The sequence below is a fragment of the Tiliqua scincoides genome, chromosome 4 (assembly GCF_035046505.1).
Source record: "Tiliqua scincoides isolate rTilSci1 chromosome 4, rTilSci1.hap2, whole genome shotgun sequence".
NCBI classification, from domain to species: domain Eukaryota; kingdom Metazoa; phylum Chordata; class Lepidosauria; order Squamata; family Scincidae; genus Tiliqua; species Tiliqua scincoides.
Window position 1 is genome coordinate 114553483 of NC_089824.1, and position 16078 is coordinate 114569560.

Here is a 16078-nt window from a genome sequence, read left to right on the forward strand (position 1 = left end):
TGGACTCAGGCACCTGAAACTAACTCCCAATTGCGTTTACTATTTGCCTCTCGGGCCACTACTGATGTGATTGAAGCTTTCCAAGCTATAATCTCTTCCTTGGTAGATCACTTGAGGATGGCTAGCCCAAGTAATCCTCCTCGTTTTACAAAAAATACATGGTTTGACGAGGAGTGTTGGAAATTAAAAAAGCAGGTGCGTACCCTTTTTCTTTTTTTTCGGAATAATCCATCTTCTTACAATTTACAATATTATTTTCAACTACGGACCGCCTGCCGAAAGTATTTCCAGGAAAAACAACATCTTTTTGCCCTTGGGAAGTGGTCCATTCTCCATCAAGCCATTATTTCCAAAAACCATAAAACTTTTTGGGACGCAGTTACTAGGGCAAGTCATCCAACCCCTGTCATCTACTCTGACATTCCAGAAGCCACGTGGACAGATTATTTTTCCAAAATTTTCTATTCTTCTTCCCTCCTTATCTCTAATATTGATCTCCAAAAAGTCCCTGAATGGCCATCGGTTTCCCCACTGGAAATTTATCAACTCATAACTTCCTTAAAATCAGCCAAAGCCCCCAGCCCAGATTTTATCATCAATGAAATTCTTCTTACTAATCCTGGTTGGTGGGCTGCTCCCCTGGCTTCTCTTTTTACCACGATAAATTCTACAGGTCTATTCCCAGATATCTGGCGCTGTTCATTTCTTCTTCCAATTTTTAAGAAAGGTGACCCCGCTTCCCCGTCAAATTATCGTCCTATAAGTCTTTTATCTTGTATAGAGAAGCTTTATGCCAAATTCCTTCTTCAAAAGCTGTCATCCTGGGCTCGTTTGAAAAACCTTCCAGGAGTCGAACAATCAGGTTTTCGCCAGGGTGTTTCTACTCTGGATCATGCCTTTGCACTTTCTTTTCTTGCCCAGAAATATTCCATACATCATAAATCAAATCTATATGTAGCCTTTATCGACCTACAAGGTGCTTTTGACTCGATAAATAGAGCCCTTTTATGGAAAAAGTTATTCAACTGGGGCATTGACCAGAGGCTTCTGTTTTTGTTACAGCAACTTCATTCCCATAATAAATGTCAAATCCGTCTTCCTTTTACCAATATTCTCTCTTCTAGTTTTCCTATCAATAAAGGAGTGAGGCAAGGTTGCATCCTTGCCCCTCTTCTTTTTAATTTATTCATTGCCGATCTTCCTGCCAGCTTAACCACCACCTCTCATTCCTTTCCTGTAATAAATAAAAAGCCAATTCCGATTCTTCTTTACGCCGATGATACAGTACTTCTCTCACTCACAAAATCCGGTCTTCGTGAGCTCATTTCCAAATTTCAAGTTTATTGTCATTCTAATGATCTTGTAATTAATGCCAACAAAACAAAAATTATGGTTTTTTCCCGCTCCTGGGCTCCTTCTAAATGGTCAATCAATTCCCAATCTTACACTCAAGTTAAATCTTTTAAATATCTAGGTTTACATTTTCACTATAATTTATCATGGACTCAACATAAAAAGTCAGTTATTTCTTCAACAACTACCCACCTTTTGGCTATAACAAATTTTTATTTTAATGCAGGAAACCAATACATCCCAGCAGCGATTCAAATTTTTAAAGCAAAAATTATTTCTCATTTATTATACGGTATCCCGATATGGATACAGGCAGTTTCTAAGGATTTGGATCATATTGCTTCTTCCTTTTTTAGAAAGATATTAGGTATTCCTAATCTTATACGGTTGCCCACTATTCTTTTAGAACTTGGTTTACACCTTCCCTCCACTTATGCCTGGCTTTTTACCTTTAAGTTTTGGTTAAGGATTCATTTATCTCCTTCCCCTGACTCTTTAATTACAGAATTAATGAGTGACACGTATATCTTTATTTGGTTTAAAATAGTGGAAACTAAACTCCACTCCATTAACCTATCAGTAGAATTACTTGCTGATCTAAATTTATCTCAAGCTTATAAAATTATCAAAGACCACCTTTTCCTAGCTGAATTCAATACTTTAAAAAAATTCTCTTAATTTGACCTGTTCCCCCCTTTCCCTAGGTCTTTTTCCTCAACTTGTTGTTGCCACTTCAAACTATTTTTTTCACCTCACTAATCCTAGACTGAAGAGAGCCTTCATGCTCGCTAGACTCAACATATTTCCCTCAGCTGTTCATTATGGTCGTTTCATGCGAGTTCCTCGCGAGAAACGATTATGTTTATTCTGTGGGGAGACCCCGGATACTCTTTTACATATTTTGCTTTTTTGTCCCTCTCATGACTCCCATCGTAGGATTTATTTAGAATCCTGGATTTCTAATTTCCCCCCTCAGGTATCACCCCTTCCCCAGTTGTTGGAAGACTCTATTGCTCCCTTGACGTATTCAGTGGCTAGTTTCCTGGCCTATATATTACAAAAAACGCCGGACTTTAGTTCTATAAAATCTTCTTTAAAATTTTTGTAGTCACCTTTCGCTATCTAATACCTGTTTTACTGAAAGGATAAGGTTGTCCCTTCTGGCTCCTTTTCTTTCTAGACCCTATTTCTTTTTTCTCTATTTAGTTTTCCTGAACTAGTCTAGTGGATAACGGTTGTATTGTTCCACTTTGTTGTCAGTTGTCTGCTGTAATATTTATAATGCCAATAAAGGTTAACTAACTAACTAAATTGAAGTCCCCCATGATTACAACCCTGTCCCTCCTTGTCACCTCCCTGATCTGTTTCCTCATTTCAAGGTCCCCATCAGATTTCTGGTCTGGAGGACGATAGCACGCCCCCAGTATTACATCGCTGCACAAGCCTGGTAATTTAACCCACAGAGATTCTACGGTGGAGTTGGACCCACCTTCAATCTCTACTTTGCTGGATTCTATCCCTTCCTTAACATAAAGGGCCACCCCACCTCCAACACGCCCCTGCCTGTCCCTCCTGTAGAGTTTATAGCCCGGGATTGCGGTATCCCACTGATTCTCCGCATTCCACCAGGTTTCCGTTATGCCCACTATGTCAATATTTTCCCTTGTCACCAGACATTCCAGTTCTCCCACCTTTGCTCGTAGACTTCGGGCATTCGCATAAAAGCATTTATACACGGAATGCCCCAGGATGAGCTGCTTATTTGCTCCTTTGTCCCCGCATCCTCTCATTGTGCCAAACCGTCTATCACATCCCATCACCCTACCTTTCCCAATTTCTTCTCCTACCCTGCCTTTGTCTTGTTGTTCTCTAACCTCCCCATCCTCATCCCATAGGGATGAGGGGTCCCGAACTGGATGCCCCTCGGCTCCTGTCGGCCTTCCCCCAGGGATCAGTTTAAAAGCTGCTCTGCCACCTTTTTAATGTTATGCGCCAGCAGTCTGGTTCCATTCTGGTTCAAGTGGAGCCCGTCCCTCTTGTACAGGCCCCGCTTGTCCCAAAAAGTTCCCCAGTGCCTAACGAATCTAAACCCCTCCTCCCTACACCACCGTCTCATCCACGCATTGAGACCCCTGATCTCCGCCTGCCTAGCTGGGCCTGCGCGTGGAACAGGTAGCACTTCAGAGAACGCTACCTTTGAGGTCCTGGCTTTCAGCTTCCTGCCTAAAAGCCTAAATTTGGCCTCCAGGACCTCCCAGCTACACTTGCCCACGTTGTTGGTGCCGACATGCACCACAGCCGCTACCTCTCCCCCAGCACTGTCCACTAGCCTGTCTAGACGAGAAGTGATGTCCGCAACCTTCGCACCAGGCAGGCAAGTCACCATGCGGTCCTCACATCCGTCACAAACCCCCCTCTCTATGTTTCTAATAATCGAATCCCCCACTAAAAGAAGCCCCCGACCCCCCTCCCGCCGAGGAGTATCCCGAGTGCGCTCGGATATGGGCCCATCCCCTGGAGAAGGGGTCCCCCCTAGGGGATTGTTTCCCTCCTCTCCAGGATGACGTCCTCCAGTCCCAAGACTTCCCACCCGGGCAGCAGAGGAGCTGCATGCCTGAGGTTGGGACGAAGCCTGATCGTCCCCGGAAGTCTCCCCACGGTCCTCCTCTGCCTGCCTGCGCTTCTCCAGGTTGGCCACCAAGGCTTCAAGGGAGCGGACACGTTCCCTGAGACCCTGGAGCTCCTTGCACCGAGGACACACCCATGACTTATGCCCCAGAGGCATATAATCATACATGTGGCACTTGATGCAGAACACTGGATAGCCTCCACCCTGCTGCTGGCTGTCTGACTGCATAGCTTTTTTGTTGTTGTTGTTGTTTTATTTAGGGGTCCTTTTAAAAACCGTACACTGGATAGCAGCCCTTTTCTCACTGAGTGATGAGTTTGAGACTTGCCAAATCCTACAGAAGTGGCTGTTTCCTATGTATTGCATCAGTCTTCCTCCATTTATAAACCATCTGCAAAATTAAGATTTGTGAACTACTTTCTCCTGCATTTGGTACACATCTCTTGAGTTCTTTCACTTGTCCCCTCTATCTCAAATAAAACAGTTTCTATCCATTATTGAAATAGGCCTTGTGTATTGTCAGTATTGTAGCACTCAAAGTATTTTTTTTACTGTATTTTCTAATTCAATTATGTTTTTCTTTATTGACCTGTGGATCTGAAGAGGACTGTTGTCTGAATATTCTGATGTTATTTTGAGTTCTAAAATTTAGAGGAATGGTCTTGCAGGATTTCTGAAACTATTTGAAGAATGCATAGCTGGTTACAAATTTTGGAATTTCAAAGGATGTCTCAGCTTTTGCTCTATAACTTGTTGTTTGACACCTGTGGTCCTTGCCACTGTGGTGCCTGAGGCACACCTCCAAGGGTGTTGACCCCCTCACACCTGCTGCCTCTCCAGCCCCCAGAAGGCCTTGTAAGGCATCGGGGGTGGGGGGTGGGTGGGGAGCCTTTAAACATTACTTCCAGTTTTTTCTCTTAGGAGGCCTTCTGAGGGCCAGGGAGGCTTCATGTGGAATGCCTTGGGGGAAGGCAGGAGGCATGGACAGCCTTTTAGTTGGCATGGCTGGGGTGGCGATAGCGCCGCCCCAGCTGCACCATCTTGGGTCATCCATGGACCCCCCTCAGGAATGCCCCTGTGTTTGACCCCAAAGTTAACTCATTTACTGATGGCCTGGCAAAGTACAGGTCAGGCTTTTTTATGCATGGATTTTTCATCAGATTTGACTCAGTGCGGGTACCCTGACCTGCACTGAGGCTAAGCCCCAGAGGCCTTCTAAAGCTTCTGGAAGCTCTTAAAAGTCACTTTCAGTTTTTTCCGAAATACTGAAAGTGACATTCTAAGGACTCTCTGGACCTCAGAACACCTTCTGGATGCAGCCAGAGCACAATTCCAGATACATGCAGAGTTCTGGCATGCCCAGACTTGCAGATTGGTTTATCTGGGGGTTTCAGCATCTGCTAGAGTTCTGGGAACAGAATCCCTGTGGATGCCAAGACACGACTAGTGCATTTTTCTTCCCCGTAGGCAAAACTGTAAGTCCTAAACCAGTAGATGCCCAGTCCTTGAGATCTGGTATATCAAAATCTTGCTTACAAGAAGATGATTAAAAGCTAATATAAGACAGCACTACCTAATGCAAAGCAAGAGAATCAATTAGCTAAAACAGTGCATCCTCCTTGTGAGGTTCCTGGATGATCACTATTTAAAATAGGATATTGGGCTAGATAGGCACCTCTGACTCATCTTAAGGGTCAAGTTCTGTAATTACCGTACTTCGTTGAACTTAACTTGTGAGAATATATCTTGCAGATTTTTATGTAACATCTCTTTTCATGACATTCAAAATACTATACTTATGTGCCCTTGTGGTGTTTGAACCCTCAGTGTATTTTTGTGCCTGTGCATTGTCGGTGAATTGACACGATGTGGAGCAACAAACCGAATGAGGTGCCTTTACAAAATCCAAGGTCCTCCCAGAATAGAGATTCCATCAGAGGTATGAGTTTATCTTGTGTAATTCTGAAAGCAGTTTTGCCAGACTCTCTTTAAAACTTGGCAGCATGTGCTTTGGAACAATGGCTTCCTAAACTATATTGGAATACTAGGCTACTGATTCAGGGAAAATGGTCAGGCCACAGGATGTTCGCAGTCTTTACTTTGCTCCCACTTTCTGTTGATATACATCCAGTTTAGTACTTGGAAATTTTTCAGTAAAGTTTGCATTAAAGAGTGTTAAAACTGCAGTTCTGGTTGCTATGATTGCCATAGCTTTTAGTGGTCTGTGACAAAAGTTGTTTGGTCTTTGTTAAAAAATCTCTTAAAGCTGTCCATGGCTGTTCTACTGTTAGAAAATAAGTTGTGATATAGGAATCATATGATATCTTGATCTTTAGGAAGAAACTTCTTATCATGTCTGTGCCACTAAGTACTTTTTGTTGGCACCTTTTTTTAGTAAACCAGTGTTACTACAGTTTTAAACTTGAGTAACTGCTTTTTTATGCATTCTAATTTTAAAGTATATTTCTATGCAGCTATTGCAGTGATATTCAAACTGAGGCGTCGTAACCCAGGCCTGTGGGTCCTGGCCTCTGCCCCCTTAAGGGACGGGGACAGCCAGGAGACAGGGATCGTGCTGCTCAGGGGGGTTGCAGGGGCTTGGGTGCCCTTGCCCAAGCCTCCTGCAGCCTCCTGGGGGTGCGGGGAGCCCTGCACAACCTTTGGCAGGGCTCCCTAGGTCAGGAAAAGTGAAAGTGGAGTGATCGTGCCCTGCTCTGCAAAACAGGAAGTGGAGCACGATCACTCAGCTTTCCCTTCTGACGGGGCTGCAGGGACTGGGGTGCACCCTCCAGTCCCTGCAGCAGCCGTCCCAGTGTGCGGGGAGCCCGGCGCGAGCGCCTGCAGGGCTCCCTAGGTCAGGGAAAGGGAGAGTGGGGCGATTGCGCTCCACTTCCGCTTTTGCAGAGGCAGAACAGGTCGCTCCACTCTCCCTTTCCCTGACCTGGGGCGCCCTGCAGGTGCTTGCGCAGGGCTCCCCACACACAGGGATGGCTACTGCAGGGACTGGTGAGTGCATCCCAGTCCCTGCAGCCCCCTGAGCAATGCAATCTTGGGGATCATGTCGCTCCCTTGCCCCTGCTGCCTCCCCCCCGCCCCCGCAAAGACTTATTGCGGGTTTCAAACTACCAGAGAGTTTGAAAACCGCAGAGCTATTGTATGCACAAGGCATTGATGCAGTTACAAAAACGTATTTTGTCCTCTGAAAATAAAAGGCTTGAGGTTCTGATGTTTAATATTTCTATAATAAAGCAGTAGCAATTTGTGTAAAATTTATTTCACAGCCAATGCTAAGTAATAATACATGCAAAAAAAAAACCCCAAATGTTTTTAATTGAGGTAGACTAATTAAGAACAAATATTGAGCCATGCAAACTATTTGTCATGGAGGTGATCACTGAACTAACAGGAAAATTGTTTTGAATTCTTTGTGCAGACTTAACTACAGCATGGGATTCTTTTTCGCAGACTAAGGCAGCGGTAAGTATTAATACTGACAATTGTGAATGCCCGGCCGTAGCAGTTATATTAGAACTTTGGAGAAATGACGTATTGAACATTAAAAGAAAATTGAGAACGTGTTTTAGTGGCTTTGGGAGTGCTAGGAAGCGGTGAAAGAGTGAGGTTTTATTTTTCAGCAACATGGAAAACTGTGTTCTAAAAATTTTGGTCAACATTTCTACTGTTGCAAGGTTCAGATACAACAGTGAAGGAGAGAAAGTACATATATTTATGCATAGACACAAACTTGTAGGATACCATGCTATATCTTAGAGCAGTGTTTCTCAAAATTTGTCCCACTACATACCACTTTGCATTTTCCACCAATTGGAAGTACCAATTGCCATTGCCAATTAGTCACCGTAGATACTCACCATATAGTACATGAAATTTTTGCCAAGTAATCAAGCTCCAATTCTCACTTCACCTTATCTCCGGGTCAGTCAGAGGGCAGTGCCTTTCAACTCTGAACAGTTTCCTTTCTCAGCTGAGCTGTTGCTCAGTTCAGACAGGCACCTAGTTAGTTACTATATTTACTTTCCAGGGACATTCCAGGAAAGTTAACTTTTTATTCTCCTTCCTTCTGCTGGAGCCTGGTTCTGCTTTGCAAATGCTTGCAAAGCAGGTCTGTTTTTTGAAACACCAGGATGGGACCCTCCTTCCCAGGCTACAATTCAGTGCACCATTACTTCAGAATAACACCCTTGGAAAGCAGTGGGTCTACTTCTGAGTATAAAGGGTTGCAAATATCTCATCTCTCTGCTATGAATTGAATTGCGCACTCTCAGTTATGTGTTATGGGTTGTCTTAAAGGTGTCTTTGATTCATGGTTCTCCTCATGTCCACCTTAAAGGTGGATTTGATTCATGGATCTCCTGCAGTGGTTCCCAACCTTTTTCACTTGCATATCCCTTGGCAGCCCATTTCCATAAATTGTACCCTTCATATTAGCAAAATGTTTGTAAAATTACAAGCCCTCATCTTCTCTCTATGAAAACCCAGACTTCATGTATTCATCACAATGTTTTCTCTTTGTTTGAGGAACAGAAGACTCTGCCTTTGCACTGTTTTGCACGAGAAGTGTACTCCGGTTTTTTGGCCATAACTTTTGATAGAAAGGAGATATTTCACTCTGGTTTTTTGCATTGCATTCCGCTCGGAATTCCGCATCTGACTGTATATAATATGATGGGGTTACTCCTAACCACCGCAATTTTATCGTGTCACCCCCCCATGCGCGTCACCCCCCCAGTGTACATCACCGGTGCGGCCCGCACCCCCTAGTGATGCCACTGATATAGTTTACAGTGCACTTACTCTGATAGTGTTTACAAAAAGGTGGTGAAGACCAGAATTTAAAAAAGAATAAAAATGTACTTTATGATCTTTCACTATGTTTTAATAAATTAGAGACTACAGTTCTTAGGTAACAATTAGTGGTAGGTTATTTTTCAGGATCTGGCCTCGGGTAAAATCAGACAAAACTATAGTCAGACACTCCCCTAAGTTTAACCCCCGACTTATCCGAGGGTCATAGAGAATTCCATGATTGTTGGCTCAAAACCTGCCCTCGACTTATCTGTGGGGTCAACTTATAGGCGGATATCTGTGGTGCTTCTGGGTTGGGAGGACAGAGGCAATGTGAAAAACATTAAATAATAGGGTTAGGGTGACTGGGAGGGCATTTTGAATGCATGAAAAGTGCACACTGGAGCTCTGCCACCCCCCTCCCCCCCATCTGATCCTCCTGCTGCTGCTGGTTGCATTGTATTACTAGTCTTGCTGCCAGGTGACGGGAGACTGGGGGTACCACGTGGACCACTGGAAACCACCTCAAATACTACCAGTGGTACTCGTACACTGGTTGAGTGTTCACGGTACTGGTACAGTGGTTGAGAAATACTGTCGTAGAAGAGAAAAACTTTCTTTAGCACCTTACAGCCCAGGCCTGAACTCTGATAATCTGCTACCAGTGGTCTTGGCATCAGTTCTGGATTGGGATTGATTGTGCTGATGCTGGGACCACACCTGGCAGTAGAAAAGGAGTATTGTTTGTCATCTGCCTCGCAGCAGATGTGTTTCATGAAGCATATGCATGTTCCATAGGAGAAGGTGTAGAAGACTATGGATAGCATTGCATTATGCATAATGTTCTCACTCGTTTTTCCCTGGGAAAGCCATCATAACCTGCATGAGAACTTCACGAAAGTAAACAAATTGTATTATTTGGCAAGGAGAGTGGCTGAACGGCTTATCCATGTTTTAATGAAAGAGGGTTCCAGAGGTGTTTGTTTTCAGTGTGTAAGATAGGTTTACGGCCCAAGTCTTACTGAATACAATGGACTTACTTCTGCATAAAATAAATAACAGTTTTCAAAGACCTCTAGGGATTACTTTGTCTATAACCTTGTAAGCCATTGTTTCCAATTCTGAAATGATTTTATAAAGCAGGGCAATTCTAGATTCTTTTTCCTTCTCCAGCGGTTTAGCTGCACGTAATCTATAAATTGTGCGCTGTTCCTTGCTGCATCTAGACTCTTGTCTAAAGTTGGTGTACTAGCTTTTCATTCTTTGTGCATATTTCAGTAGGCTGAATATGTAAATCCATTTTAATTGTTCATTTGCTTAAGGAGTCATTTGTGCAGGGGAGAAAAAACACCTCTTGCCATAAGAACCTAGTTTGAACTAATCTAGTCTAATGTAAGCCCCAGTCATGAGACCATGCTGGATTATACAAAGCTTTGCTGAAGAATTGTAAACTGAAGTCCAAACCCAATGCTGAGGTTGAGAACATATGTTCTTTCCTATAACCCACCCAATTTTAAAGCTGTGGTTTGTGTGCCATTTTTTAAATGAACTCAAGACTGATTTTTAATACTATGTTTCTTATGGAATTAACAGATTCTTTTATATATTAAAACCCTAGCTGCGACATATTGAAAACAAACTGGAAGTAGCACCTTCTAGCACAGCTGTGCTGGATTCTGTCATGGATACCAAGAAGTCATCTGCAAGTACAACCAGGAAAATAAGTAGGAAAGGTATGTATTAGAGAGTTGAAGGGTCTTCCCTCAAATGAGTTTGCAGGTGCTCAGCACTCTGTCAGTTGTACTGAAGTATCTTGTCCATGGAAGTACAGTCTCCCTGTATCTGTGGGGATATATTCTTGCTGCTACCGCAAGAATACCTCCTGGTGGTTTGTGTGCGCTGTTTCTCAACATTCCAAGCCTCCTGCAGCCCTGCAGAGAGCTGTGTGAGGCTCACCACACCTCCTGCTGCTTGCAGAAGCCCATAGTAAGTGAAAGCACCCCCCTTGCCACCATTAACAATGTGATCCTGTGGATTGTGTTGCTGCCTCCCTCCTTCCCCGCCCTTTAAAGGGACGGGGCAAGATTTACACGAACTGGTGGGTCACCACCCACCAGTTTGAGAACCACTGGCCTAGATAATACGTTGCTCATATCCATAAATTTCCACATAGTTGTGTTTCCTTTTGGGCTGAATCCTGTGCTATAAAGTAGGAGTTTGGTAAATGAAGGGATATTCTGTTGGACAAATCTCTATTACCGTGGTACTCAAACTGGTGGGTTGCGACCACCAGCTTGTGTAACGATGCCCTGTTCCCTTTAAGGGGCAGGGGCAGGGGGAAAGCAGTGAAGCGATCCTCAGGATCGTGCCCCTGCAGGGAAAGGGAAAGCTATTTTTAAACTAAACATATGTGCTCTCCTCAGGGTCCGGGGAAGTGTGGGGAGCCCTGTGGAGCATTTACAAGTCTCCCCATGGTTTCTATATAGTGAAAGTTACAAGTGCGATTAAACCAAAAGTAGAATTTCTGGTTTTGTGGTGCTTGCAACTTTCACTATTTAGAAGCTGCGGGGAGACCTGCAGGAGCTCCACAGGGCTCCCCAGACCCTGAGAGCATGTATGTTTAGTTTAAAAATAGCCCCCCCCCTTGCAGGGACACAATCCTGGGGATCGCTTTGCTGCCCCCCCCCGGTACCCCAGGAGCAAAGACTTACCCCAGGAGTAAATCTCCCGTGAAGTTTGAGAACTAAATGGAAGTGGAACTAAAAAGTAGTCCTTTGAAAGCAGAACTTAGAAGTAGCTCTTTGGCATAAATGGTTGACATCTTGAGGCTTACTAGTTAATGCAGAGATTTTCAATCTTTTTCATCTCGCAGCACACTGACAAGGCACTGGAATGGTCAAGGCACACCATCGGTTTTTTGACAATTGACAAGGCACACTGAGCTGCCATTGGGGGGCTCACATCCCACAATGGTCCTATTAATAAATGACCTCCCAAATTCCTGCGGCGCAACTGGGGACCTCCCGCAGCACACCAATGTGCCACAGCACAGTGGTTGAAAATGGCTGAGTTAATGGCTCACAAAACTGTGACTGTCTCCCCCCACAATTTCATTCCTATTAATAACCTTTGTGTTTTTAATAGTCCTTTACCTTGAGTTTGGAGTAGGAAAATTGGGCTACAGAAGACCCCACTAAATAGAAATATAACGAAATTAAAAGCCACAGCTAATTTTTATAATGTGATTTACTAATATGAGCATTCATGGGCATTGTAACTGCTTTGGTGCCATGTAGGCATGAAGCAACAAATAATTATATTCAGAAATAGTTTCAAGTGACTATGATAGGCCTTATTATTCAACAATTGACTTGTACAAAGTTAATCTTTAAACCTGTTATCTTTTGAAGTAACTAAAAATAAAGGGAGAATGTTTGCCTTCAGCAGTTTTTCACACTTGAGAAATGTTTGTAGAATGGTGATATGTTTCAATTTATTCCTGTAACAGTCTTTCCTATGGCCATAATTTGTATACGGCTTTGGCTGCAGCCCTGAAATGCTGACTAAGATGTATCTAATGCAAAGTAGAATTACTTTACTTTGGATAATTATCATGATTTTAAGATATTTTCTTTTACATATTTTAAACATAAAATGCAATGCTTTGCTTTGATTGCTTAATGCTTATTCCTGAAACCTTGAAACTGTTTCCTAGAGATTGCAAATAATAATTGCAACTTTAGAATGCTAATTTAACTTGCAAAAAATAGCTAAAGGATTACTTGGTTTCTGTTTCAGCTTCCAGGTCTTCCAGCCAAAAGAAGGAGCGGTCCCCCCGTAGCCCTCTTCGTGCTACCACGTTGGAAAGCAATGTGAAAAAGAGTGGACATGTTGAATTTCGTGAGCCCATAGCTTTTTTTAGGTTTGTACAAAAGAAAATTGATATTTTGCTAGCTTGCCTTATGGAATTGAATTGTGAGCATAGTAGCTGTGTGCTTTTTGTTTTCTCTTTTAGATTGAGTGAAATGCTTTTTAAGGCAAGATTTTAAAATGCTGGGTTATCTGTTCTTTCTTCCCCCACCATACTTTCTGATAACTATGCAAGAAAACCCTCAGTACTGGGTAGTTACAACTTCTGTACTTATAGATATGTACAATCTTTAATTCTTCTTACCTGTTTCATATACCTCCATCTTCTGCAGTATGTGAAAAAAAACTTGGGAAATATTCATGTCAGATCAAGAAACAGTGAATATGCGAGTGTAGAGAAGCATGCAAACCTTCAGTTGTGTGAAGTCCATGGAGATAAAAATGAAAGTTCAGAATTGATATTTCAGAAACAGTTTCTGATTAGTGGCAGAAACTTGATAGTATTTTTCAAGGCTATTTAGTGTTTAAATGACATGGTATGGATTTCATGTGATCTTTATTCAGTTATTTTGATGGTTAGTTTATGTTATGATGATACACTACTAGAGAGTATAATGTTGTAAGAAAGTTTACTATTATATTGATAACAAACTGAGGCCAAGGGTGAGATGGAGAAGAATTAGGACTGGAGGAAAAGCATTTCCTCTTATCCTAATTAATCACCTATTGAAGGCTGGATTACAGCCCCCTAAGGAGTTTCAAACTTGTTTCATACAGTGGGCTTGTTTCATTCATGGCACTTGCTGGGGTCCAGAAGTGATGTCATTAAGCAGGAAGTGACATCATTAAGCAACTGGTGACCAGGAATAAGCACTTTCTTCTCAATTAGGAATTCATTAGCTGCAAATGACTGAGAAAATATGCAAATCTTATGAGTCATAAAATGACTATAACCTGATGATTGTCTCAAGGAAGGCAAATGGTACTCTGATGTATGTAATTTATTTTGCTTGATTTTTGCCCCTCTTTCCCTGAAGGGCACCCAGGGTGGATCTCTGATCGATATACAACTTCCGGTATGGTTTGGAAAACTTAGTTCCCAGTGAGTCAACAGTACAGTAGTGCTTCTCAAAGTATCTGCTATTAGGACCAGCATTTCCCCCCCCCCCCCAACGTCTCTAGGACTGGCTATATTGAGAGAGAGAAATGTAGCATGTCAGTTTTCACCATGTCTTTCCTTATCACGGATGCATCCCAATTCACCTCTGCTGTCTTCCACTGATCTTCCCTCCTGGTCTCTCATCTTCTATCTCATTCTACTGCTCCACTCTTCTTCTTCTCTGGCTCACTCTGCAGTGTGCAGAAACAAAAAAGAGTGGGTCCGCACAGGTTGTGAGAGGTGATGGTGGAGCTGCTTCTTTGCCTTCTTCTTCTTTTGGTACAGCAGCACTTCTGGTTTCAGCAGCACTTCTGCCAAGACATCTCTCAGCTGCTGAGCTGCAAAGCAGTAAAGAAAATGGCAGCACTGAGAGAGCCTAATTATCACACAGGGTGGATAAGTAGCTTCTCTGGGCTGTATCTGGCCGGTAGGCTGTAGGATTCACTGCTATAGTACATTTAAGATGTTTTGGAAGAAGGAATGAAATCATGGTTTGGAAGCATGACATGAAATATTCCTGAATCCAATTTCCCTGTGCCCCAAGAAATCCCACACCCATACCTTGAGGGAGCAACAGGTAAACATAACACACTCAACACCATTCGTGTTCAGTGTGCAGTTGCACTATGGCATCTGAACTAGATGAGCAAAGGAGCTACTCATGTTATCTCCTAACATGTTAGCTCCCAGAGCTTAGCAGTCTTGTGCTAATGGGGTCAGATAAACTATTGGAAATTATCTTCTCTCTTCTGTCTCATGTGTCCTTGCAGCCCCCCCCCAACATATTCATTGCAGACCACCAACATATTATCTCTGAAAAGGAAATACCCTAGATACTCACGTATAGTATAGTAGTAGTATACTCAGGTAGTATAGTATATGAAATTTTTGCCAAGTAATCAAGCTCATAGTAGTAGTATACTCAGGTAGTATAGTATATGAAATTTTTGCCAAGTAATCAAGCTCCAATTCTCACTTCGCCTTATCTCCGGGTCAATCAGAGGGCAGAGCCTTTCAACTCTGAACAGTTTTGGTTCTTGCTAAAGCAGGCTCATTTGTTTCTATAGCAGCGGTTTTCACACCGCTGTGCCATGACTCTCAAGAGGCATGGGGAGGGGGAAGGAGCAGCCGCTTTGCTGTGAGCAAGAGGAAGGCTGCAACCCAATCCTTGTTTACCTGGGAGTAAGCCCTGTTGACTATTATGGGGCTTACTTCTGAGTAGACATGGCTGGGATTGGGTATCAAGTCCCTTGTCTGCCCTGCCTGCTGACTGGGCAACCAGAAAAGCCTGGAGGAGGTCTGGGAGGAGTGAGAACAAGGGAGCCAGGGACAGGCAAGCAGGTACGAAGCCAGCCAGTCTGCTGAGGGTACAAGCCTAAGAATGGGCTGCCTGAAGCCCCCTTTCCTTGCCACAGTTGCCTGCAGCTTCCCAAATCAACCCTCCCTGCCTCGCCTTTGCCTTTCAGAGGAGGGGCCACAATCCTAGCCCCACTTTCCTGGGAGTAAGCCCCATTGACTATAATGGAACTTACTTCTGAGTAGGCCTGGTTAGGATTGTGCCCTTTGTAATGTAATGATTTAATTGTATTAATTATGTTAATTAAAATTAATTGTAATATAGTAATTAAATGTAAGTGGAAAAACTGGGAGTGTATCTTGACAATTTTAGTGCCTTGACAGTGTGCTGTGAGCTGAAAAAAGTTGAAAATGGCTGTCCTATAGTAACTTCCCTGGGAAATTCCAGCCAAGGCTAACCTTTTATTATCCACCATTCCCTTTCGCTGCTGCAACCTGGTTCCTTTTTGCAAATGCAGGCATTTGTCAGAAGTCTTTTTTTCTCAACACCAGGATGGGATCCTCCTTTCCATCACTTCTGAGTTTACTTCTGAGTAAAAAGGGTTGCAAATATATGCAGCTGCATCTCTCTACTGTGAATTGAATTGCACACTCTCAGTTATGTGTTATGGGTTGTATGTTATATGTAGAGCTTCTGGCTTAACAGACCTGACATCTTAAAGGTGAATTTGATTCATGGTTCTCCTGCAGTAGTTCCCAACCTTTTTCACTTGCATATCCCTTGGCAGCCCATTTCCATAAATTGTACCCTTCGTATTAGCAAAATGTTTATAATAATACAAGCCCTCATCTCCTCTATATGAAAGCCCAGACTTCATGTATTTCACAGTGTTTTCTCTCTTTATCTGTTTGAAGAACAGAAGACTTTGCCTTTGCACTGTTTTGCACGAGAAGTGTCCTGAGAA

At 43.1% G+C, this 16078-nt stretch overlaps 1 protein-coding gene across 2 annotated transcripts in view; it reads left to right on the forward strand.

The window, feature by feature from the left end:
- Positions 1-16078, forward strand: part of CEP350 (centrosomal protein 350) — a 126273-nt gene that overhangs the window by 14519 nt on the left and 95676 nt on the right. For both annotated transcript variants that reach the window (XM_066624015.1, XM_066624016.1), the window contains exons 2-5: positions 5810-5921; positions 7416-7459; positions 10407-10521; positions 12587-12710. In XM_066624015.1, coding sequence (XP_066480112.1) covers positions 5849-5921; positions 7416-7459; positions 10407-10521; positions 12587-12710 — 356 coding nt within the window. In that variant the 5' untranslated portion in view covers positions 5810-5848. The remainder of the gene's footprint in view (positions 1-5809; positions 5922-7415; positions 7460-10406; positions 10522-12586; positions 12711-16078) is intronic.